The sequence below is a fragment of the Gekko japonicus genome, unplaced genomic scaffold (assembly GCF_001447785.1).
Source record: "Gekko japonicus isolate JY-2015 unplaced genomic scaffold, Gekko_japonicus_V1.1 scaffold639, whole genome shotgun sequence".
In the NCBI taxonomy this organism is placed as follows: Eukaryota; Metazoa; Chordata; class Lepidosauria; order Squamata; family Gekkonidae; genus Gekko; species Gekko japonicus.
The window spans coordinates 319,029-342,861 of record NW_015176471.1 but is presented as its reverse complement, the minus strand read 5'-3'; the positions used below and the strand labels follow the sequence as shown (position 1 = coordinate 342,861).

General features: G+C 51.6%; 1 protein-coding gene across 1 annotated transcript in view; it reads right to left on the bottom strand.

Moving 5' to 3' along the window:
* Positions 1 to 23,833, bottom strand: part of IGDCC3 (immunoglobulin superfamily, DCC subclass, member 3) — a 176,516-nt gene that overhangs the window by 136,021 nt on the left and 16,662 nt on the right. The window contains exons 2-4 of the mRNA XM_015427137.1: positions 8,063 to 8,077; positions 7,065 to 7,135; positions 1,698 to 2,003 (exon numbers count right to left, since the gene is read on the bottom strand). Of these exons, the coding sequence (XP_015282623.1) occupies positions 1,698 to 2,003; positions 7,065 to 7,135; positions 8,063 to 8,077 (392 nt within the window). The remainder of the gene's footprint in view (positions 1 to 1,697; positions 2,004 to 7,064; positions 7,136 to 8,062; positions 8,078 to 23,833) is intronic.

The window sequence follows — 23,833 nt, the reverse complement described above, 5'->3', positions numbered from 1 at the left end:
GTCGGGGGTGGTGGACCTCTGCAACGCACCTGGCTGCTTCTTGCTCTGACTGAGGGCTGCTGGGAGCAGGGGGTGGGGCTTGTTGCATGTGCCCGCCCCCTGGGCTCTTTACTGCCAGAGCTCCGCTCCTGTGCGCTCCTGCAGGAAATGACCCCTGCCAGCTGTACACAGGCCCAGTTTGGATTGCAGCTGCGCACAGTAGCATGATAACCTGAGGGGCATCATGCTACCTGCCTTTGGGGAGGCCTCTTATTTTGCTATGGCACAACTGTTCTGATGTCAGCAAGAGAGATTTAGCTGCTAGCTCTTGCAGGTATCCATATCCCAAATCTCCCTCCTGGTGTCTGCTGCAGAGGACGTCGATAGCAAACCACCTCTGCTTCTCACTTGCCTTGAAAGCTCCTACCTGGGATCTCCAGGAGTCAGCGGTGAATTTATTTATTTATATTTATTTATTATTTACATTTCTATCCCGCCCTCCCCGGAGGCTCAGGGCGGCTAACAATCATATCACCAAAACAAAACACTAATACAATACAAAATATTAAAAATATGTCATAATTAAAACACATTTGGTGCTCCTATCAACCAATTGACGGCACTTTAAACACACACACACACACACACACACACACACACACACACACATGAATCTTGGGCTCTTGCCCTGACCCGGATAGCCCAGGCAAGCCCGATCTCGGCAGATCTCGGAAGCTAAGCAGGGCAGACCCTGGAAAGTATTTGGATGGGAGACCTCCAAGGAATACCAAGGCCGGGAGGCAGAGGCAGGCAATCGAGCCACTTCTCTGAACGTCCTCCGTGCCCCAGAAGGAGTCATCAAAGATCGCCATGACTTCCAGGCATGGGCACGCACACGCACAAAATGCAAAAATGCCCCCCCCCCCAAGACCCAACACCCTCGGATGACACGGGGAATGCCATGAGCTCACTGTGACAGACCGCATTTCTTCAAACACACGACCCGCCTCCCTTCCAGAACGTTCTCCCTCCTCCTTTCCCAAGCAGGCTCCTACCACCGTCCACGATCAGCGTTCCGGGCAACACCACATCAAAACCATAATGAATAAATTAAAAAACCAGACAGGACGGGAGGCAAAAATAAGTCAGTACAATTCTGCGCACCAACTACCTGGATTCTGTGTATACATTTATGCAGGGCTTTTTTTGTAGAAAAAGCCCAGCAGGAACGCATTAGCATAATAGGCCACACCCAACAGCAGAAACTCATTAGCATATTAGGCCACACCCCTGACATCACATCTCATTAGCATATTAGGCCACACATCCTCATGTTGCCAGAAGTGTGCTCATCCAGCCACACCCACCTTTTGCTTCTTATTCTGTTGACCTTGTTTGTTGTCCAAACCCAGGGCCTTTTTTTGTAGCAGGAACTCCTTTGCATGTTAGGCCACACACCCCTAATGTAGCCAATCCTAATGAGTTTCTGCTGTTGGGTGTGGCCTATTATGCTAATGAGTTCCTGCTGGGCGTGGCCAACTCGGGAGCCAGCCGGAACTCCGTTCCTGTGCGTTCTGGCCCAAAAATAGCCCTGCATTTATGTAAACTGAGCAGATCTGAATGGTTCCCCCACCACCACCACCATTCATGCTCACACCAAGCTTCTTCTGGGGCAACGCCAAGCAAAGAGATCGGAAAGGAAAGCGAACGGGACTTACTGGCCGCCTGAATCCGGGCCTTCCGGCTCACCACCAGCCCAAAGCGGTTCCGCGCCGTGCACTCGTACTCCCCTTCATCGGAAGACCCGTCGCCCCTGAGTTTCTGGAAGTGGGAGACGTAGAGGGAGCCATTGGCGAGGGTGAAGGCCTCCTCGCTGTCCGCCATCACGGCCCCGTTCTTCCGCCACGTGATGCTGATCGGCTGGATCCCTTCCACCTGGCAGGGCAGGACCAGCGGCTGCTCCTGAACGGCAATGTGGTCGCTGGGCTCCACGGTAAACGCCAGCTCTGTGGCATGGCTCAGGTCTAGGGAAGAGAGGAAACGCACAGGTCATTTCGAGCACAGAGCGGCTAATCTTCCCATACGGGTCGCCATGCACATATCGTATAAGGTTAATATTTAGCCACTGGATCGGACAGATTTATTTATTGAGAGCCAGTTCGGTGTAGTGGTTAAGTGCGCAGACTCTAATCTGGGAGAACTGGGCTTGATTCCCCACGCCTCCACCTGCAGCTGCTGGATGACCTTGGGCAAGCGGTAGTTCTGTCAGAGCTGTTCTTGAAAGAGCGGACCCCGAAAGAGCTCTCTCAGCCCCACCTACCTCACAGGGTGTCTGTTGTGGGGAGGGGAAGGGAAAGGAGTTTGTCAGCCCTTCTAAGACTCCAAGCGAAGGGCGGCGTACAAATCCAATCTTATTGCATAAAACCGTAGGCTGACCGTTGGCACGACAGGATAACAGTTAAAAAGAAGAGCTGTTTAGTAAACCGTTCCTATTCAGGATGATTTATTCCATTTATCCTCTGGCTTTCTCCCTGCTGGGGACCCAAAATGGCCTGTGGCATTCTCCGGGGTCCCCGTTGGGTGGAAAGGTGGGGTATAAATGGAGTCGGACAAAATAAAATAAATCATCCTGCCCGGGATGAATACAGCTCTGTTCCGAAGCACTGGTCGTCGCCAAGAGCCCCCGAAACCCTCCCTGTTTTAAATACGGGCAGTCCTTTAAATGGAGAGGGAGAGAGACCTTGCAAGGGCCTTAGCCTGACAGGATGAAACCCGATCTTTTAAGATGCTTAATGGGTTAATAAAGGCAGCGGACAAAGGCCTGGTTTATTCTCTGCCTTCGGAGGAGTTCAGCAGCCTCACCTTTGACACCCGGCGCGGTAACCCTGCCTCCCTTTGTCTGGCCCGTCCATCTGCCTCCGATCGGGTTACACTCAGCACAGATCTCTCCCCCCCCGCCCCCATAATCCAATTTAAGTTACCATATAAAGTGACAGGGAGGATTCGAAAGCACCCCAGTCCGCCAGGGCCTTGAGACGGGTCCTTGGGTGGAAAAGATAACTTTGCCGCCTCTTCCCCTTCCCTTTCCCGGAATGCCTTCCCGCAGTTTTAAGTCCCTGGATTTATTTATTATTTATTTAGATTTCTACCCCGCCCTCCCCACGAATGGGCTCAAGGGGCACCAAGCGGCAATACATAAACCCGAATAAAACTGGATAAAACAGAATAAATAACCAAACATTACATAAAGTGCTCAATGGCATTACTCTTAAATTTAAACAAGACGGTATCGAATAGATGTCGCCTCCATTCCCGTACAACGGTACCGATCCGCCGCAGCACTGAAGTGCGATTGTCATAGGCAGGGCTATTTTGGGGCAGGAACGCACAGGAACGGAGTTCCGGCTGGCTTCCAAGTTGGCCACGCCCAGCAGGAACTCATTAGCATAATAGGCCACACCCAACAGCAGAAACTCATTAGGATTGGCTACATTCGGGGTGTGTGGTCTAACATGCAAAGGAGTTCCTGCTACAAAAAAAGCCCTGGGTTTTGACAACAAACAAGGTCAACAGAATAAGAAGCAAAAGGTGGGTGTGGCTGGATGAGCACACTTCTGGTAACATGGGGTGTGGCCTAGTATGCTAATCAGTTTCTGCTGTTGGGTGTGGCCTGTTACGCTAATGAGTTCCTGCTGGGCTTTTTCTAAAAAAAAAGCCCTGGTCATAGGGCTGCTCCGTTCCCAGTTATCAGCCGGGTTCATTGGTGGTGGTGGTAGTGGCGGCTCCTAGTCGAACGCCTGGCGGAAGAGCTCCGTCTTACAGGGCCTGCAGAACTGTACTGGGTCCCGCAGGGCCCTGATCTTCTCCAGGAGCTCATTCCACCAGGTAGGAGCCGCCACTGAATAGGCCCTGGCCCTGGTTACAGCAAGTCGGGCCTCCCTGGGGCCTGGGATCACTAAGCGATGTTGTGCCCTAGACTGTAGTGCTCTTTGGGGTATGTGTGGGGAAAGGCAGTCCCTCAGGTATGTCGGACCCTGGCCATATAGGGCTTTAAAGGCAAGAACCAGCACTTTGAAGAGAACCCGGTATGCTATTGGCAGCCAGTGCAGCACTTTCAGCACAGGCCGGATGTGTTCCCATCTAGGGAGACCCACCAACAGCCTGGCCGCCGCATTCTGCACTAGCTGCAGCTTCCAGGTTTGCGACAAAGGCAGCCCCATGTAGAGAGCGTTACAGTAGTCCAGCCTTGAGGTGACCGCCGCATGGATCACTGTAGACAGGTCGTTGCGGTAGAGGAAGGGGACCAACTGCTGAATCAGCCTAAGATGGTAAAAGGTCGACCTGGCAGTGGCTGCTACCTGGGCTTCCATAGTTAACTAGTGGTTTTTAATGTATTTTATTGTATTTTATTATTATTGGCACTGCAAACCTTATTTACAGCTTTAAGTTCCCATAAAGGTAGAAAGGCGGCTAAGGAGAGCCAGCATAGGAAAGTGGCCAGAGTGACCTACCAGGATCGGGGAGACCCAGGTTCGAATCCGTACTCTGCCAGGGAAGCCTGCTGGGTGACCATGGGACAGTCACATGCTCACAGCCTAACCTGCCTCACAGGGTTGTTGTTGGGAGGATAAAATGGAGGCGAGGAGAACAATATAAGCCATCTTGGGTCCCTGTCGGGGGAAAAGCTGGGGTATAAATAGAAGGAGAAGAGAAGACATGGCATTGATACCCCGCCCTTCACTCAGAAGGAGAACCGGGTTTGATTCCCCACTCCTCCACTTGCAGCTGCTGGATGACCTCGGGCAAGCCACAGTTCTGTCAGAGCTGTTCTCTCAAGGACAGTCCTTGAAAGAGCTCTCTCCGCCCTGCCTACCTCACAGGGTGTCTGTTGTGGGGAGGGGAAGGGAAAGGACTTCGCAAGCCGCTCTGAGACTTCAAGTGAAGGACAGGGCATAAATCCAATCTCCTCCTCCTCCTCCTCCTTCTCAGGACTGTATTTCCCCCCCCCTCGCCCCAAGGGAGAAGCTTCCCTCTTCATTCTGCAGCAGCTATGTGAATGCTCCTGACTCCAGGGTTTACCCTCTTTCTGAAACAAAATGGCTGCCTCCTGCATTCATCCTGTTGCACAGGCCTGATTCTGAACCCGGACACAAAACGGAGGCTTTGAAGAGAGATTATTCTCTATTTCTATATTGCCCTCTTTCATAAGGGGCTTTGGGAGTCACGACATTGTCTCCAAGAATGTCCCTGATTGGTCATTCTTTTCTTCCCCTCCTGCCTCCCTGGTAAAGAAGAATGACTGACAGGCCCAAACAATGGATTCTTATGGATCCCTTGACCAATCAGGGACTCAGAGGGTGCCCCCCCCGAGGACGGCTCCTTTGCCCAATGAACCGACATCCTGGGGTGGATGGGCCCGCCTTAAAGGGGAGAGACTTGTTTGCTTGCTTGCAGAGAGAGAGACAGAGAGACGGACTCAGCTGGCAGCCTGCCACCAGGGGATGCCAACAGCCCTGGAGGAAAATGCCCTACTCTTTTAAGCAGAGGCTTAAGAACATAAGAGAGACGCAAGTGTTGGATCAGGCCAATGGCCCATCCAGTCCAACACTCTGTGTCACACAGTGGCCAAAAATACCAGGGGCCATCAGGAGGTCCAGCAGTGGGGCCAGGACACTAGGAGCCCTCCCACTGTCCCCCCCCCCCCGCCAAGCACCAAGAATACAGAGCATCCCTTGCCCCAGACTAAGAGTTCCTATAAGAACATAAGAGAAGCCAATGTTGGATCAGGCTAATGGCCCATCCAGTCCAACACTCTGTCACACAGTGGCCAAAAATACCAGGTGCCCTCAGGAGGTCCAGCAGTGGGGCCAGAACTCCAGAAGCCCTCCCACTGTTGCCCCCCCTAGACACCAAGAATACAGAGCATCACTTGCCCCAGACAGAAGAACATAAGAGAAGCCAATGTTGGATCAGGCTAATGGCCCATCCAGTCCAACACTCTGTGTCACACAGTGGCCAAAAATACCAGGTGCCCTCAGGAGGTCCAGCAGTGGGGCCAGGACACCAGAAGCCCCTCCCCCCTGCTCTCCCCCCCCCCAGAGCACCAAGAATACAGTGCATCCCTTGCTCCCGCCTGGAGACTGAAATGCTCAAATGAAGGCATGAATGGCCGCTGCCCCCATGTTTGCCAACCCCTCTGTTTTTGCAGCCCTGGGACCCTTCGCAAGCCTTCTGTGGGTCAGTTCCCCTAGGCGGCAGGCAGCGTTGAACGTAGTAGGCCGGGAATTCTACGGGTGGCCGGGCTTCCTGGAACCGAATCAGGCTGCCCTGTAAAATCCTGCCCTTTTCCTTATCACGCTGGGGACCTTAAAACTCCAGTCCTGGACTCCTTCTGTCTGCAGAATGGCAGGAAAAGAAACGTCGGCCCCCCTTCCCCCCCACACACGTTCCCCCTCTGCCTCCTCCCCAAGAGGGGTCCAGCAGCCGCTTTTTAAGACAAAGGAATGTTAGCTTTAGAGGTCGGCTGGGATTGACTAGCAAGAGCCAGAGACGCTACCCAAGAAGGCATTTTAGGAGAAGCCAGAGGAGGTTTCACCACCCTCGACTGAAAAGGTAGAAATGGGGTCCGGGGGCAGGGGGGCGCCTTCACCTTTACTTTCTAGCCACATCGCACAATGGAGTGAAAGGGAGGGAAAAGGACTTCCTTCATATTACTGGAGGGGAGAGCAATATTTGTGACTAATGTCTTAATATACTGAACCCACCGTATCAAATCTATCACCCACGCCAAAGCCCGGAGGGGAAGAACGGGGATTCGTCGGATGTGAGGTTGTCACAAACAGGCATAATGTTCACACAGCAAAACAACAACAAGAAAGAAACACAAACACCAAAAAAACAAGCCCCAAATTAGTGCAACAGGATCCTAAGCACATTTACTTCAAAGTAAGTTCCACCCAGTTCAACGGGAGGAATAATAATGATGGTCAGTGCCCGCAATGAAATTGCTCAAACTGACTACAAAGAATGCCACGACAGAGTTGCAGTTACATTGCACTGGAATCTTTGCAAGAACTATGGGTTACCATTGGCCAGAAGGCATAAATCAGACAGGATCACGGAGAATAAGGAAACAAGGATTCTTTGGGACTTCCGACTGCAAAAAGAGAACACCTGGAGCATAACATCCCTGATATCACAATTGTAGAAAAAATGAGAAATAGAGTTTGGATCAGTGTTCCCTCTAAGCTGAGTTAGTGTGAGCTAGCTCACAGTTTTTTAGCCTCCGGCTCACACGTTTTTGTCTTCGCTCAGGAAGGAGGGCTCCCGAGCAGACTAATTTATGCAGGAGCCAGATTGCTCGCTCACAACTTTAATGCCAGTAGCTCACAAAGAAGACTTTTTGCTCACAGGACTCCCCAGCTTAGAGGGAACATTGGTTTGGATCACTGACAGTGTAATCCCAGGAGACAGCATAATAGACAAGAAAGAACAAGAGAAGACCACAAATACCATGAACCGAGTTAGAGCACCTCTGGGAGAAGAAGGTAACTACTCGGCTTGTTTCAGGTGGGTAGCCCTTCTTGGTCTGAAAAAAGGTTGAGTCCAGGGGCACCTTTAAGACCAACAAAGTTCAATTCTGGGTACAAGCTAGGTATAAACTTTGTTGGTCTTAAAGGTGCCACTGGACTCAAACTTTGTTTCATTGTGCCAGTTTTCACTGGAGCCCTTGGAGCAATGCCTAGAAGCATCAAGAAACACCTGGGCTTTCTGGGAATTGAGCAAATAACACCAGCTCAGTTCCAGTGTTGCTTGGAAGAGCAAGAATCCTGCAAAGATACCTTGGCAATTCCTAAGGACTTGCCTGGATCTCAAATTGCAGAACACCACCTACCAGACAAATAGCATGACTGTGACAATTCTTCTTCATCACCACCACCACCACCACCACCACCATCACCAGTGTGGTGCACGGAATAGAGAGCTGGACTAGGAACTGGGAGACCCGGGTTCAAATGTCCACTCTGTCATGGAAGATCTCCAGGGGACACTGGACCAGTGACACACTTTTCACCTAACCTACCTAAAGAGCCTCTTGCTGAGGGTGGAAGAGGAGAGCGCAAAAGTGGGCTTGAAGCTCAACATCAAAAAAACTAAGATCATGGCATCCGGCCCCATCACTCCTTGGCAAATAGAAGGGGAAGTCGTGGAAGTAGTGACAGGTTTCACGCTCCTGGAATCCCAGATCACCGCAGACGGCGACTGCAGCCATGAAATTAAAAGACGCCTGCTCCTTGGGAGGAAAGCGATGGCGAACCAAGACAGCATGATAAAAGGTAGAGACATCACCCTGCCAACAAAGGTTCGCATGGTCAAAGCAATGGTATTCCCAGTAGTCCTGTATGGCTGCGAGAGTTGGACTATCAGGAAGGCCGAGCGCCGAAGAATAGATTCTTTTGAACGATGGTGCTGGAGAAGACTCTTGAGAGTCCCTTGGACTGCAAGGAGATCAAATCAGTCAATCCTAAAAGAAATCAACCTTGACTGTTCCCTGGAAGGCCAGAGACTGAAGCTGAAGCTGAGGCTCTTCCAGCTCGAGTAGACCATACTAACCTGGATGGGTCTGGTTCAAGATACGGAAGCATCACGTGTGTTCATGCCCACGTTATGCCTTCCACTGGAGGAGGAGGAGGAGGAAGAAGAGGAAAAAGAGGAAGAGGAGGAGGAGATTGGAATTATATCCAGCCCTTCCCTCGGAGTCTCAGGGCGGCTTACAATCTCCTTCCCCTTCCCCTCCCCACAACAGACACCCTGTGAGGTAGGTGGGGCTGAGAGAGCTCTTTCGAGGACTGCTCTTGAGAGAACAGCTCTGAGAGAACTTGTGACTGACCCAAGTTCACACCAGCAGCTGCATGTGGAGGAGTGGGGAATCAAACCCGGTTCTCCCAGATTAGAGTCTGCACTCCTAACCACTACACCAAACTGGCTCTCAGTGCAACATCTTAGGATGGCACTGTAAGTTACTATTCCTCGTAAGGTAGACTCATTGGTCTAAAGCAACGGAACAAAGCTTGAGTCCTCTGGCACCATTAAGACCAACAAAGTTTTCTTCTAAGCATAGGTTTTTGAAACCCTGAATAAAACTTTGTTGGCCTTAAAGGTGCCACTGGATTCAAACTTTGTTCTAGTCCTCGTAAGGTTTACATAAAACCCTAAGAGCCCTGCTGGATCAGACCAGTGAGGGTCCATCTAGTCCAGCATCCTGTCTCACACGATGACCAACCATTTCCTCCCGACAGCCAAAAACAGGGTTTAGAGGCCAAGGCCTTCCGCTGATATAACCTCCTGGCCAGGGGTCATTTCGTAGAAAAAGAGCTAGGGGAACTCATTAGCATAACTCATTAGCATATGCCACACCCCCTGACATCAGGGGCCCGGCGGTGGACCTGCAAGGCCGGCGGAAGTGCGAGGAAGCCCCGCCAAGGCCCTCCCTGGCCCCAGTCAGGCAGGGGTGGGGAGAGGCGGGGAGGAAGCAACTTACGTGCCTCTGAATGTGGAGGTTCCTCTCAGGAACCATGGCTAGTAGGCATTGATAGTAGGCATGGAGGATGAGTCTATCTATAATAAGATAAGAAGAGCCCTGCTGGATCAGACCAGTGGTCCATCTAGTCCAGCATCCTTTCTCACACATCAGCCAGCCAGTTCCTCTGGAGGGTGAACAACAGGGCAAAGAGTACAAAGCCTTCCCCTAATGCTGCCTCCTTGCTCTGGGAATCAGTGCCTCCAAATGTCGTGGTTCCGCAGAGCTATTTTTGGGCAGGAACACACAGGAACGGAGTTCCGGCTGGCTTCAGAGTTGCCCACGCCCACTACAGCCAAAACCTCTGCGTGTGCGGCTACAGAGGGAAGGCCTGGAGAGCGACCCCCCCTGACGACTCCGAGGTGGGTGGGCCGTGGGGCCCTGGAAGGATTGGGGAGGCATTTAAATGCCTCCCCATGCCTTCTCTGGCCTGTCCAAGGGCCGGCTTGCCCGGGCTCCCCGCAACCGCAGGGCACCTGGGCGAGCCAAGGGAAGGCACGGGGGTGTGGCCTAATATGCTAACGAGCTGTACTGTCAGGGGTGTGGCCTAATACACTGATGAGTTTCTGCTGTTGGGTGTGGCCTGTTATGCTAATGAGTTTCTGCTGGGCTTTTCCTACAAAAAAAGCCCCGGATAGACCTATCCCCCATGAATCTATCTCATCCCCTTTTCGAGCTGTTCTTTTCTGTGGCCAGACTGGCCGAACCTACGGTAGTCATTTGCAGCACCAACGGCCTGAAAGAACCCCCCCTCCCATTTCTGTATCTGACCACCTCTAGCCGACTCTTCCTCGTCCCAGGCCATCACCAGAGGGCTGCCAAGCCACGGCAGGGGATCCGTGCGTCTTCACAGGATCCCTGCCGCGGGGGACAGCGATACGCGTAGCACCGCCGTCGCCGGGATGTGACGCATAGCATCCTGGCGACGGCGGTGCAACGCGTATCGCTGTCCCCCGCGGCAGGGATCCTGTGAAGACGCGCGGATCCCCCGCCGCGGCTTTGCAGCCCTACATCACCATCTGCTTACAAAACAGTCTCATAGCATTTCCTCCTCTCTGCATTTTCAGCTTTTTGCCCGTTTTGGAGAAAGCCACTGAAGAAACCTCTAAAGGACCCTTGTCTGGGCGAAACACGTTGAACTGGTTACCGGACTCGGGAGCCTCATACCCCCGACAACAGCGGGAACTTGGCTGTAGGATGGAGCGAGTAGTAAACGCACAACCTCGATTGCATTTCAACAAAACACCCCTCCTAATGTTTTTCAGATGCTCCCAAACTAGCCCCGAAACATTCCCAGGTGTTCGCACTCCGCGTACAATCGCTAAAAGGAAACAGGAAGGAAATATTTTAAAAAACACTCGGAGGGGACCGCCAGAAAGAGATCAAACTCTCTCTGACCCTTTTCTCCCCCTCCCCATCCTTTAACAAAAATGCTCCACTGCAGGAGACTGGCTCACGGACTCCACGAGGGGTTGGCCAAAGAAATCTACTCCCAGCCATTACGACGGAGGGCTTCTTTCTCCGTTATCGGACCCGCGTTCCCGTGCCCCATTTGGGGAAAGTCTGGGTTGGAGTCACACCCCCGAGCCAAACTTCGCAAACCTGCGGAGACAGGGGAAACCCTTTCTGATTCTAGGACAAAGTTTGAGTCCAGTGACACCTTCAAGACCAACCAAGTTTAATTCCGGGTATAAGCTTTCCTGTGCACGCAGACTTCTTCAGATACGTCCCGTTATGGGCGAGGTGATGACGAAATCGGTGGGTCCCCCGTTCTCAGCCCTGGTCTCGCACTGATGGCCAGGGTTGCCACCTCTGGCCTGGAAAGTTCCTGGAGATTTGGGGGCGGAGACTGGGGGAGTGCGGTGTTTGGGGAAGCGGAGGCCACAGAGTCCACCCTCCAAAGCAGCCATTTTCTCCAGGGGAACTGATCTCTGTTTAGTGTGTTTAGCGAGCCCGTAAAAGCCAGGGCGGCGGAAGTCTGGAGATCAGTGTAGTTCTCGCAGATTTCCAGGCCGCATTTGGAAGATGGCAAGCCTACTGAAAGCCCTCTCTTAAAAGACCAGGAAGGAGGTCTCCGCGTGCCCCATTCCTTCACTGGCCGCTCCCAATAAGGGTCTGGAATCTGGACTCGGGTCTGGAAAACTCTAGAGAGTTAGTTTGGTGTCGTGGTTAGGAGCGCAGACTCTAATCTGGGAGAACCGGGTTTGATTCCCCACTCCTCCACATGCAGCTGCTGGTGTGACCTTGGGTCAGTCACAAGTTCTTCCAGAGCTGTTCTTTCCAGGGTAGTTCTCGAGAGCGCTCTCTCAGCCCCACCTACCTCACAGGGTGTCGGCTGTGGGGAGAGGAAGGGAAAGGAGATTGTAAACTGCTCCGAGACTCCTTCGGGGAGTGAAGGGCAGGTTAGAAATCTAATCTCCTCCTCCTCCTCTTCCATTCCAACTTTCAGCCACCATCTTGAAGCTCCACTTTTACAGAGCTGACAGTGCCATCCTAAACACACACCCTTCTAAGGGCCACTAAAGATGACGGGCTATGAACATCAAGATTTGCTTAGGGTGGCACTGTGAATGTGCCATACTGTGGGCTGGATCCAGACTAAATTTTCTGCTAAGGGAGGACCCTACAGAACATAACTTTCCTACCTCCCACCTTGAACAGATGAAGCTGTCATATACTGAACCAGGTCATTAGTCCAACAAGGTCAGTACTGTCTACTCAGACTGGCAGTGACTCTCCAGGGTCTCAGGCAGAGGTCTTTCCCATTACCTACCACCTGGTCCTTTCAGCTGGAGATGCTGGGGATTGAACCTGGGGCCTTTTGCACACCAAGCAGATGCTCTATCACTGAGCTGTAGAGCCTTCTCTAAATGAAGCTCGGTCCATTAAGGTCAGAGAGCCAGTTTGGTGTAGTGGCTCTAATCTGGGGGAACTGAGTTTGATTCCCTACTCCTCCACATGCAGCTGCTGGATGACCTTGGGCAAGCCATAGTTCTGTCAGAGCTGTTCTCTCAGGAGCCGTTTCTGTCAAGAGCTCTCTCAGCCTCGCCTACCTCACAGGCAGTGTTCCCTCTAACCCGTCGAGTCTTGTGAGCAAAAATTCTACTTTGTGAACTACTGGCATTAAAGTTGTGAGCGAGCAATTTGGCTACTGCATAAATTAGTTTGCTCTGGAGCCATCCTTCCTGATCTGAGACAAAAAGCTGTGAGCCGGAGTCTAAAAAACTGTGAGCTAGCTCACACTAACTCAGCGTAGAGGGAACAGTGCTCACAGGGTGTCTGTTGTGGGGAGGGGAAGGGAAAGGAGTTTGTAAGCCGCTCTGAGACACCTTTGGGGAGTGAAGGGCGGGGTAGAAATCCAATCTCCTCCTCCACCTAGCCTACCTAGCAGGGTTGTTGTGAAGATAAAATAGAAGACAGGAGAATTATGTCAGCCATTTTGGGTCTCCATTGGGCCGGCAAGGCAGGATATAAAAAAGAATAACAATAGTCGTGGTTGTGGATTGGGGAAAAAGAAGGAACCACACACACGGCCTAGGTAGGTAGGCAGAGGTACGTTTTGTAGGCAGATGTAAGCATCACTGACACAATCTGCCTTTTCAAGTCAAGGCAAAGGCAAGGCCTGCCATTTCCCCTTCGTTTTATATTTGTGGTTTCCTACGTTTCCGAACAATATCGCCCTCCTTTTAATTATATTATGTCAGTAATCAATCCAGGGAAGTTCTCTGAGCTATAAACAGAGCCGGCAGACCAAATAACTGAAGTGTGTGTGCGTGTGTGTGTAATGTCAAAATTACTTCAGTTTCTCCAACCCGGCCTGCATTTTTTACTGGAGCTGTCTTTTGGTTTTACAGAGTTTTTTAAAAACTAATAAATTATGTAGCAGAGCTCATGAAAAAAAGGGGCTGTTCGCGGCCGGCAGATCCCGACGCATACAGAAAGTTTGGGTTTTTGCAGGAGGATAAAATTAATTGTTTTCACGTGTTTAGCGAGCCCATAAAAGCCAGGGCAGCGGAAGTCAACATGGCGGTAATAGCTACAGCAGAGTCTGTCTTTTTAGGACGCGGTTGCGTTGCGTCGTCTCACTGCGAGCTCGCCTCAAGAGGGCTCAGGGCCGTTTTTGAAGAAGAGGAGAAGAAGAGGAAGAAGAGATTGGATTTATACCCCACCCTTCACTACCCAAAGGAGTCTCAGAGCAGCTTACAAACTCCTTTCCCTTCCCCTCCCCACAACAGACACCCTGTGAGGGAGGTGGGGCTGAGAGAGCTCTGACAGAAACGGCTCTTTTTTCAAGAACAGCTGTGCCAGAACTACAGCTTGCCCAAGGTCATCCAGCAGGTGCAAGTGGAGGAGTGGGGAATCAAACCCGGTTCTCCCAGATTAGAGTCTGCACACTTAACCACTTCACCAGAGGTTTATAAGATTATGCATGGGAAAGAGCAGGTAGAGAAAGAGGTACTTTTCTCCCTTTCTCACAATACAAGAACTCCTTGTGGGCACTCCATGAAATTGCTGAGCGGTCGGGTTAGAACGGATAAAAGGAAGTCCTTCTTCACCCAAAGAGTGATTAACACTTGGAATTCACTGCCACAGGAAGTGGTGGCGGCTACAAGCATGGACGGCTTCAAAAGGGAATTAGATAAGCATATGGAGCAGAGGTCCATCAGTGGCTATTAGCCACAAGGTATAGATAGGGGCTCTGGGGCAAGTGACGCTCTGTCATCTTGGTGCTTGAAGGGGGGTCAACAGTGGGAGGGCTTCTAGTGTCCTGGCCCCACTGCTGGACCTCCTGATGGCACCTGGTATTTCTGGCCACTGTGTGACACAGAGTGTTGGACTGGATGGGCCTTTGGCCTGATCCAACATTGGCATCTCTTATGTTCTTATGTTCTTAAACTGACACAGCCCGCTGAATGGTTTTGTGGGACGCGGCACAGCTGAGTGCCAAGCTCAGTTTTCCCCTAATGGAGAGTGAGTGTAATATCCGCCAATCCCCTCTTCCTGTTGCATACCTCCCGGCTTGCCCCTCAACTCCCCTTCTTCCCCCGGAGATTTGTTTGAGGGAGAACAATGAGCTGCTGCAGGACGAGGGTATCTGCTTGGCATGCAGAAGGTCCCAGGTTCGATCCCCGGCATCTCCAGTTGAAAGGACCAGGGAGTAGACAATGTGAAAGACCTCTGCCTGAGACCCTGGGGAGCCGCAGCCAGTCTGAGTTGACAATACTGAAAGGAGAAGAGAGGGAGAGAGAGAGATTGGATCCATGCCCTGCCTTTCAGTACCCGAAGGAGTCTCAGAGCGGCGTACGATCCCCTTCCCCTTCCCCTCCTCACAGCAGACGCCCTGTGAGATAGTTGGGGCTGAGAGAGCTCTTGACAGAAACAGCTCTTTTTCGAGGACAGCTCTTGTCAGAACTATGGCTTGCCCAAGGTCATCCGGCAGGTGCAAGTGGAGGAGTGGGGGAATCAAACCCGGTTCTCCCAGATTAGAGTCCGCGCACTTAACCACGACACCAAACTGGCTCTACTACACTCCTGAGAGTGTGTGATGGACCCGAGGTCACCCAAAGCGCTTGCACGGCAGAGTGCGGGTTCAAACTTGGGTCTCCCACAGTGCGAATTCAAACTTGGGCCTCCAGGTGGGATCTCCTGGAATTACAGTTCATCCCCAGACTACAGAGATCAGTTCCTCTGGAGAAAATGGATGCCTTGGAGGGTGGACTCTGTGGCATTGGGCCCCAATGAGGTCTCTGTCCTCCCCAGGCGGAGCAGTGGTGGCTCAAGTGGTTAAGACGCTGAACTGCAGGCTGTGGAAGGTCGGTAGTTCAGCAGTTCGAGACCCGAGTGTGCCGCATGACGGAGGGAGCTCCCGTCTCTGGTTCCAGCTCCTGCCAACCTAGCAGTTCGAAAGCAAGAAACTGCAAGGAGATAAATAGGTACCACTTCGGTGGGAAGGTAACAGCGCTCTGTGCACCTTGGTGTTTAGTCATGCCGGCCACATGACCACGGAAACGTCTTCCGACAGCGCTGGCTCTTCGGCTTTGAAACGGAGATGAGCACCGCAACCCTAGAGTCGGATTCGACTGGCTTTCGAGCAAGGGAGACCTTTACCTTTACCTCCCCAGGCTCCATCCCCAAATCTCCAGGCGTTTCCCAACTTGGATCTGGCAACCCTGCCCCCATCTCCACGTGGTGGCCAGGCGGGACCTGGCAACCCTATCTTCCAGATCCTAGCCCAACTAGACCTTAACTTGTGTCAAGGAAGATTCAGGTGGGTAGCCACGTTGGCCTGAAGCAGTCGAACAAAGTCCTAGTCCAGTGGCACCCTTAAGACCAATGAAGATTTATTCAAGGTTTGAGGTTTCATGCACAAGAAAGCTTATATTGTGAATCAAACCTTTATCAGTCTTAGCCAAAAGAGAGCCGGTTTGGTGTGGTGGTTAAGAGTGGCAGACTCTCATCTGGAGAACCGGGTTTGATTCCCCACTCTTCCACACACAGACAGCAGGACGACCTTGGGTCAGTCACAAGTTATCTCAGAACTGTTCTTTCCAGTGCAGTTCTCGAGAGAGCTCTCTCAGCCCCACCTGCCTCACAGGGTGTCTGCTGTGGGGAGAGGAAGGGAAGGGGATTGGAAGCCGCTCTGAGACTCCGAGTGAAGGGCGGGGTATAAATCCAGTCCCCTCTTCTCTTCTTCTTAAAGGTGCCACTGGACTTGAGCTTTGTAGCGTCAAGGAAAAACATGAACTCATGACCCGTGTTCCCTCTAAGCTGAGTTAGAGTGAGCCAGCTCCCAGTTTTTTAGCCTCCGGCTCCCACATTTTTGTCTCAGCTCAGGAAGGGACGGCTCCAGAGCAAACAAATTGATGCAGCAGCCGAATCGCTCGCTCACAACTTTAATGCCAGTAGCTCACAGGGTAGAATTTTTGCTCACGGGACTCCACAGCTTAGAGGGAACATTGCGTCATGACATGATGTAAAAAAATATTTTTTTACAAAATGACGAAGAAGGTGAACGGTCGTTTTCAGCAGAAGTCCCGCGTCTACCGTAAAACGCCGAGTTGGGACCTAACTCAGTTTCCCGGCACAAGCCAAGAAAACCAGGCATGTGGCTCTATTTTGACAAGCCGTCCTCGGGCGTACAAACATGTCGGAGACTCGATTGTATAGACGAGATGCCCAAACCGTTGGTGGATGCCATGGGAACAGGAGGGGGGGGCCTTTCCAAATAGCAGCCGCTGCACCATGGTGATAAAGCTCGTCTCCCTTGATCTCCCCACGGCACACAAAGGAGCTGGTTTGGGGCAGAAGGGGAAGGGAAGGCCCGGTGGTGCTTGGATAAAAGAGCCCATGGGGGGGGGGGAGCGGAGAGCAGCTGGGGGAAGGAAGAGAGAAAGGCCCCAGAGAGTCCGAGAACAAAAGCAGAGCACGGAAAGTTGGGCAAGGAAAGAAAGCGGGAGAAAGGACAGCCGCACGCTACGGGGACGAGGCACCAAAAAAGTTCTTTGCCCAAAGAGATGTTGCGCTCTCTCTCGCTCTCGCTCTCCCTTTGTGCACAAAGTCAGTAAAAGAAATCTATTTCCAAAAACTTGCTCGGAAGTTCGAACCCACCGAAACCAATGATCCCTTTAGAAGCCTTTTCATGCCGCCCGATTTAGGGCTCCCCGAAGCCATCGAAAACATGAAAACACACTCGAAAAGTTCAAAAATAAAAATTGTATTTGGGGGGAAAGAAACACGGAAACAAACTTTTAAAGAGTTTTTAAGATTGCCCCAACAGGAGTTGCTGCCCAATAAGCACGGTTAGGATTGGGTTAGGATTGGGTGACAGAAACGTTATTCGTCCAGGAATGGGGGAAGGGTCCAGTACACAAGATCCCAAAGCTCCAAATGAGTCCCTCACAGAGGCAAGCAGACTCATGCTTACTGGAAAAAACTGAGCGTAACAGTGCTTAACAGTGTGTTGGATCGCAGCCAGAGACTCACCTCAAAATCTGTGAAAACAATCACAAGTTATATCCTAGAGTTACTGTGGAGATACAACCTGTAGTAACAGACCAGAGACTAACATCAGTGACTACGTGTCCCATGATGTTATTCCAGAGGTGGAATGTGACAGAGAAGGAACAGGGCAGATCCCAGTCTGAGGCCTGTGCACTGCTGCCTGTCTTGCTCGTGAGTAGGCAATTTCCTGACACATCACATTTGTTCCAGAATTCTCTGTGCACCCTTACTCTTCAGAGTTCAACACTTTGCACTAGATACACTCCACTTGTATTCACACTACTGACTTAAACAGCAGGTACAACTAGGAGCTGCGGTGGCTCAAGTGGTTAAGACGCTGAACTGCAGGCTGTGGAAGGTCGGTAGTTCAGCAGTTCGAGACCCGAGTGTGCCGCATGACGGAGTGAGCTCCCGTCTCTAGTTCCAGCTCCTGCCAACCTAGCCGTTCGAAAGCAAGAAATTGCAAGTAGATAAATAGGTACCACTTCGGTGGGAAGGTCATAGCGTTCCGTGCGCCTTGGTGTTTAGTCATGCCGGCCACATGACCACGGAAACGTCTTCGGACAGCGCTGGCTCTTCGGCTTGGAAACGGAGATGAGCACCGCAACCCTAGAGTCGGATTCGACTGGCTTTCGAGCAAGGGAGACCTTTACCTTTACCTTTTTACAACTAGGATCGGAGAGACCCAGGTTCAAATCTCTGCCAGTGTTCTCTCTAAGCTGAGTTAGTGTGAGCTAGCTCACAGTTTTTAGCCTCTGGCTCACACATTTTAGCTCAGGAAGGACGGCTCCGGAGCAAACCAATTTATGCCGCAGCCAAATCGCTCGCTCAACAAAGTAGAATTTTTGCTCACAAGACTCCACAGCTTAGAAGGAGCACTGATCTCTGCTCTGCCAAGGAAGCTCCCTGGGCGACCCTGGGCCAGTCACACACTCTCAGCCTAACCCGCCTCACAGGGTCGTTGTGAGGGTAAAGCGGAAAAGAAGAGAAGGATGTAAGCTGCTGGGGGAAAAGGCAGGGTATAGCGGAAAGAAATAAAATAAATTAATAGACTGAGGATTGAAGTTCTTGGGGGGGAGCGCAGGGGTCCCGAACAGAGAAGCCCAGACAACGAAAGTCAGAGTGTAGTCTAAAGCAGGGGTGTCGAACTCATTTGTTATGAGGGCCGGATCTGACTTAAACGAGACCTTGTCGGGCCGGGCCACGTGTGTCATAAAATGTAATGCCAGACAGCGGAGATATAAACTTCATAAAGGACACAGTGTTCCCTCTAAGCTGAGTTAGTGTGAGCTAGCTCACAGTTTTTTAGCCTCCAGCTACGACGCAGCAGCAGCAGAACTGGAAGCAGGAGACGGCGAGTTCCACCGTGGGCCTGATGGAGGCCCTCCGGGGGCCTCATCCAGCCCCCGGGCCGCATGTTTGACACCCCTGGTCTAAAGGGATGTGATGCAGTCAACTTCGGAAACGACACAGGTCTCAGGGTAGGCAATGCTTGGAAGGGAACCGCCCAGACACACGTGCATGCATGCGCACAACTTTCCCATGCACACTTGTCTTGCATTCCATAAGAGAAGAAAAGCAAGGTCTGCAACCGCTAAGGAAGGTGCAGGAAGGGGCTGGCGAACGTGTGCATGTCGAAGGAACAGTGCTGTGTAAATCATTGGGAAGAGCCAAAGAGAAATGGCCGGACCCGTAGTTTACACGTTCTCAACATTCTTCAACCCGCCTCCAGAGCGAGCCGGCCTTCTGTCTCCTTTCGGTAAGCCGGCTGTTTTGATTAGAAAGGAGAGCTGATCCAATCTCAGGCGCGTTTCAAATGCACTTCCACGCTGAACGGAGGCTCGGGTTTCATATATTATGTCGAGGAGGGTTTACTTTATTATTATTATTAGCAAAACGATACCCGGCCTGTATGGAGGGGAGAAGGGGGGGGGGGTTGGTATTGTGCCCGTTTAGGCAAAAAGCCGTCTCGCTCCAGGTCCAATAACAAAACTCAACCTGGGCAGGCAAAAAGGAACGAACGAAAGCTTATAGCCCTGAATAATTTAAAAAGCGAAGTTCTAGTTAAATATAAATTACACGATTTCATTCCAGGGCTGTAACCGAGTCCAAGCGGAGTGCTGTGCTTCCCCCCCACCCGCGCCCGGCAGTGTTCCACAATGGCAGAAAAAAAGCTGTCCATCAGTAAAAACAAAGAGGAATTCTTGGGTTGATAGAGAGAGAAAGAGAGAGAGTCTCCACAGCTCTAGCTGAAAGAATGCTGGGTGGATGAATCCACCCAGTCAGGCCTAAATCAAGCATTCCAAACCGCCATCCAGTCTGGTTTACTTCACCGCGTAAGGTAAAAACCGGATAGGGTCAGACCCCCCCTCCTACAGTGCGACATCGGGAATGCGCACCCCCCCTTGGAGCTTCACCAGTTGAATTTCAAGGCCATGCACAAGTCAGGAATCAAACAGGATGAAGGAAACGGCAGAACGGAGCAGTACGGGAAAATGGCAACACAGTCCTATGTCTTATTCACTGGCATTCTGTCTCCTCAATAGGGGCCCCATTGTGTGATTCTCCCGTCCTCCGTTATATTCTCACAACAACCCTGTGAGGAAGGTCAGGCTGAACGTGAGTGACTGGACCAAGGACACCCAGCGAGTCCATGGCACGAATGGGGATTAGAACCTGGGGTTCCCAGCTCCTAGTCTGTGCGCGAACCACTACATGACACCGGTTGTCACCCATATAAAGACCCCTCCCCCCACCATACACACACCACATCACACCCGGCATTTGTCACAAAGTGTAATGGAATGGGAAACCAAAGACCATTTCCCTAGAGTCCCAAACATACCGAGCTTTCCCAAACAGCCAGAGAGTACCCCCACCCACCTATCCAAAAATACGAAAAATACGAAGCGATCAATGCAAATCAGATCGTTGGCATTTATGGAAGGTTCGCTTTCAAGAGATTGTCAAAAGTGTGTGTGTGGGGGGGGGGGGGGAAATCAGCATTATTTCAATCATCTTAATTGCATGCTTTTATCTACTCTGACCTTATGACAGCCACATTCTAATAAGAACGCCCTAATTGCGTCCCGTTAATCAGCGGCCTGTACTTCACAAGGGCTGCGCACACACCCTTCACCTTTGCTGCGGAGCAGCACGGGCGTCGGGGGCTCCACATCCAGCCAAAATCAAGGATCGAGTCCCTCTAATTACTTCTTCCCTAAGAGGCATCTGATCTCCAGTTAACAGAATAGGATCCCTTGATCTCTTTAGGCAATTCCTCTCGTGTTAGCCTCGGTGCCTTTCCCTAAGCATCGCCCTGGACACATCTCTCTTTCTAAATGTCCGTTATTCCGCGATGCACCACGTGGACGAAGGACGCCACATAAACAAAGCAGGCCCGTGAGTTGATCAAGGACTCCTCCAAAGCGTGGAGGGGGGGGGACCCTCTTTTCTACATCACCTAACTCCACCTCACCAAAAAGGTGCCCCATCGGTTATGGGGCCAAGCTGAAACAGCAACAGGGAAGACCTGCAGTGTATCAGCAAGGCTTTGTGTTCAGTCGGTCAAGGGAGAACACTCCGCGCATGTTTTTGTAATCCTGCTCCAGCCCAGTGGGTGGTGTCGGTCGGTTGAGTCCTTGCATCTGTCGGAAGGTAAAACCGCAATCAAGCATATTGCTTTCTCGGAGGATTGGGGTGTGTGCGTGTGCGCTAATCTCTTGACTATCCATTCCACTTTCCTATGGATTTTGCAAAACCTTCCTTTCATCCAATTAGTTTTGTCTGGGAATGTGTGCGTGCGGATCGCTTCCGCCACCTTCCCTAGCTGTCTGTGAGTCTCTTTCTTTCTATCCGGAGCCAATCATCAGTCACAGCACCCAGCTCTGAGCATGGGAGAGCGTGCTGTCCCCACACGCGCAAGTAACCACTGTCTGCCAAAAACGCCTTGGGTTTGGGTTCAAGATGCAGCAGCCCTGGAGGCCAAAGGCCACTTCTTACTTTAGACCCATTCCAATGTGCACAACTCTGTGTGTGTGTGTGTGCCACCACCTCACTCTCTATTGTGGAAATGCCACGTGGGAATAGAGAAGTCGGCTTCTCTAGGGGCAGGTCAGCATACATGCCTTAGAAAACAGTGGCTGGCAAAAACACAGAAGCACCCGAAAATGCATGAGATCACCAAACCAGCCTTTTCCAACCAGACCCTTTTTAAATGCTGTCAGCTTCAAGATGCAGAGAGAGAGAGAGAGAGAGAGGGAGAGAGAGAGAGAGAGAGAGAGAGAGAGAGAGAGAGAGAGAGAGAGCTGCCCCACAACAAACCTAGATGCCAACTTTACCCACATATACACTCTAGCAACTCCACCACTAGACCTAAAAACACCAACTGGAGCAACTCCGACTCGACCCCTAATGTCATATATTTAGGAGTTAACGATACCAAGTATCTCGGCACTGCACAAAGAAATGAGTCCTTGCACAAAAGAATAAATAGGGAGCAAGTTAACATTAAAACAGTGACATTATGAAGCCAGAGGGAGCATTCCACAGGAAATACAAGCGAGATTGCCGAATCAGAATTAATGCATTCCAAACTATCTGCCACCCACTCCAGGTCTTAACAAGGCATTTGCGTTTCTCACTCCCGATGGGTGCTAATATCTCGCCTCTCCAGCCCCGTATATTCCTTAATTAGTTCGGCTATGCCTCTCTAACTTTCTAATTGGATCGCTTTTTCCTGTCTCATCCTGCCCTTTGCTAGATTAGAGTTCAGGTTAACCCTACGTCGCCTGACTCGCAACGGCAGAAAGGGGTCCTCAACCTCACCTCCGCTCGGACTACTCTTTTGATGCCATCTCTTTTTCAGGGGGGGGGGCTCTCTTTGCAAGATTCACCCCTGCCCCATCCATTTCCCATTGTTCACATAAACGCCCCAAAGGCTTCACGCATCTGATGAAGTGAGCAGAATTTAAACCAGAATGAATTCGGCTTGCCTGAAAAACGCCACTTAGGGTCTTGTTTTTTAAAAAGGCATTCATCTACTACAGCGTCCATTCCCCACAGTTGCCGGTCAGAAGTTTCCCACGAAGAGCACAAGAACCTAAGAGAAGCAAACGATGGATCGGGCCAGTGGCCCATCCAGTCCAACACTCTGAGTCACACAGGGGCCAAAAATGCCACGGGCCATCAGGAGGTCCAGCAGTGGGGCCAGAAGCCCTCCCACTGTTGCCCCCCCCTTCCCAAGCACGAAGAATTCAGAGCATCGCTTGCCCCAGACTGAGAGTTCCTGTAAGAACCTAAGAGAAGCCGATGCTGGATCAGGCCAATGGCCCACCCAGTCCAACACTCTGTTTCACACAGTGGTCAAAACTACCAGGTGTCATCAGGAGGTCCAGCAGTGGGGCCAGGACACTAGAAGCCCTCCCACTGTTGCCCCCCCCCCAAGCACCAAGATGACAGAGCATCCCTTGCCCCAGCCATAAGAACATAAGAAAAGCCAGTTATGGATCAGGCCAATGGCCCATCCAGTCGAACACTCTGTCACACACTGGCCAAAAATACCAGGAGCCATCAGGAGGTCCAGCAGTGGGGCCAGGACACTAGAAGCCCTCCCACTGTTGCCCCCCCCCCAAGCACCAAGAATACAGAGCATCCCTTGACGCAGACATAAGAACATAAGAGAAGCCAGTTATGGATCAGGCCAATGGCCCATCCAGTCGAACACTCTGTGTCACACACTGGCCAAAAATACCAGGAGCCATCAGGAGGTCCAGCAGTGGGGCCAGGACACTAGAAGCCCTCCCACTGTTGCCCCCCCCCGCACCAAGAATACAGAGCATCCCTTGCCCCAGACATAAGAACATAAGAGAAGCCAATGTTGGATCAGGCCAATGGCCCCTCCAGTCCAACTCTCTGTGTCACACAGTGGCCAAGTGGGGCCAGGATACTAGAAGCTCTCCCACTGTAGCCTCCCCCCCCCCGCACCAAGCAGTTGTTTGTCCCAGCATCGAGTACTCAGAGACGCACTGCCCCTGCACATGGAGGTTCAGCTCGGTTCTCCTGGCCGATAACCAGTGACATACACGGTATCTGCGTTCATTTGGTCTAGCCACTTTGTTTCCACGCCGTCCGGGAATCAAACTCTCCGACGGCACCCCCAGGCAAAGAATGAAAATAGGCGGTAAGACGGATATACGATCGGATGGATATAGGATCGAATCTCCCTAGGCCGACTAAGGCCACCGTATTCCCACTGTGTGATCCTCTCCCCTG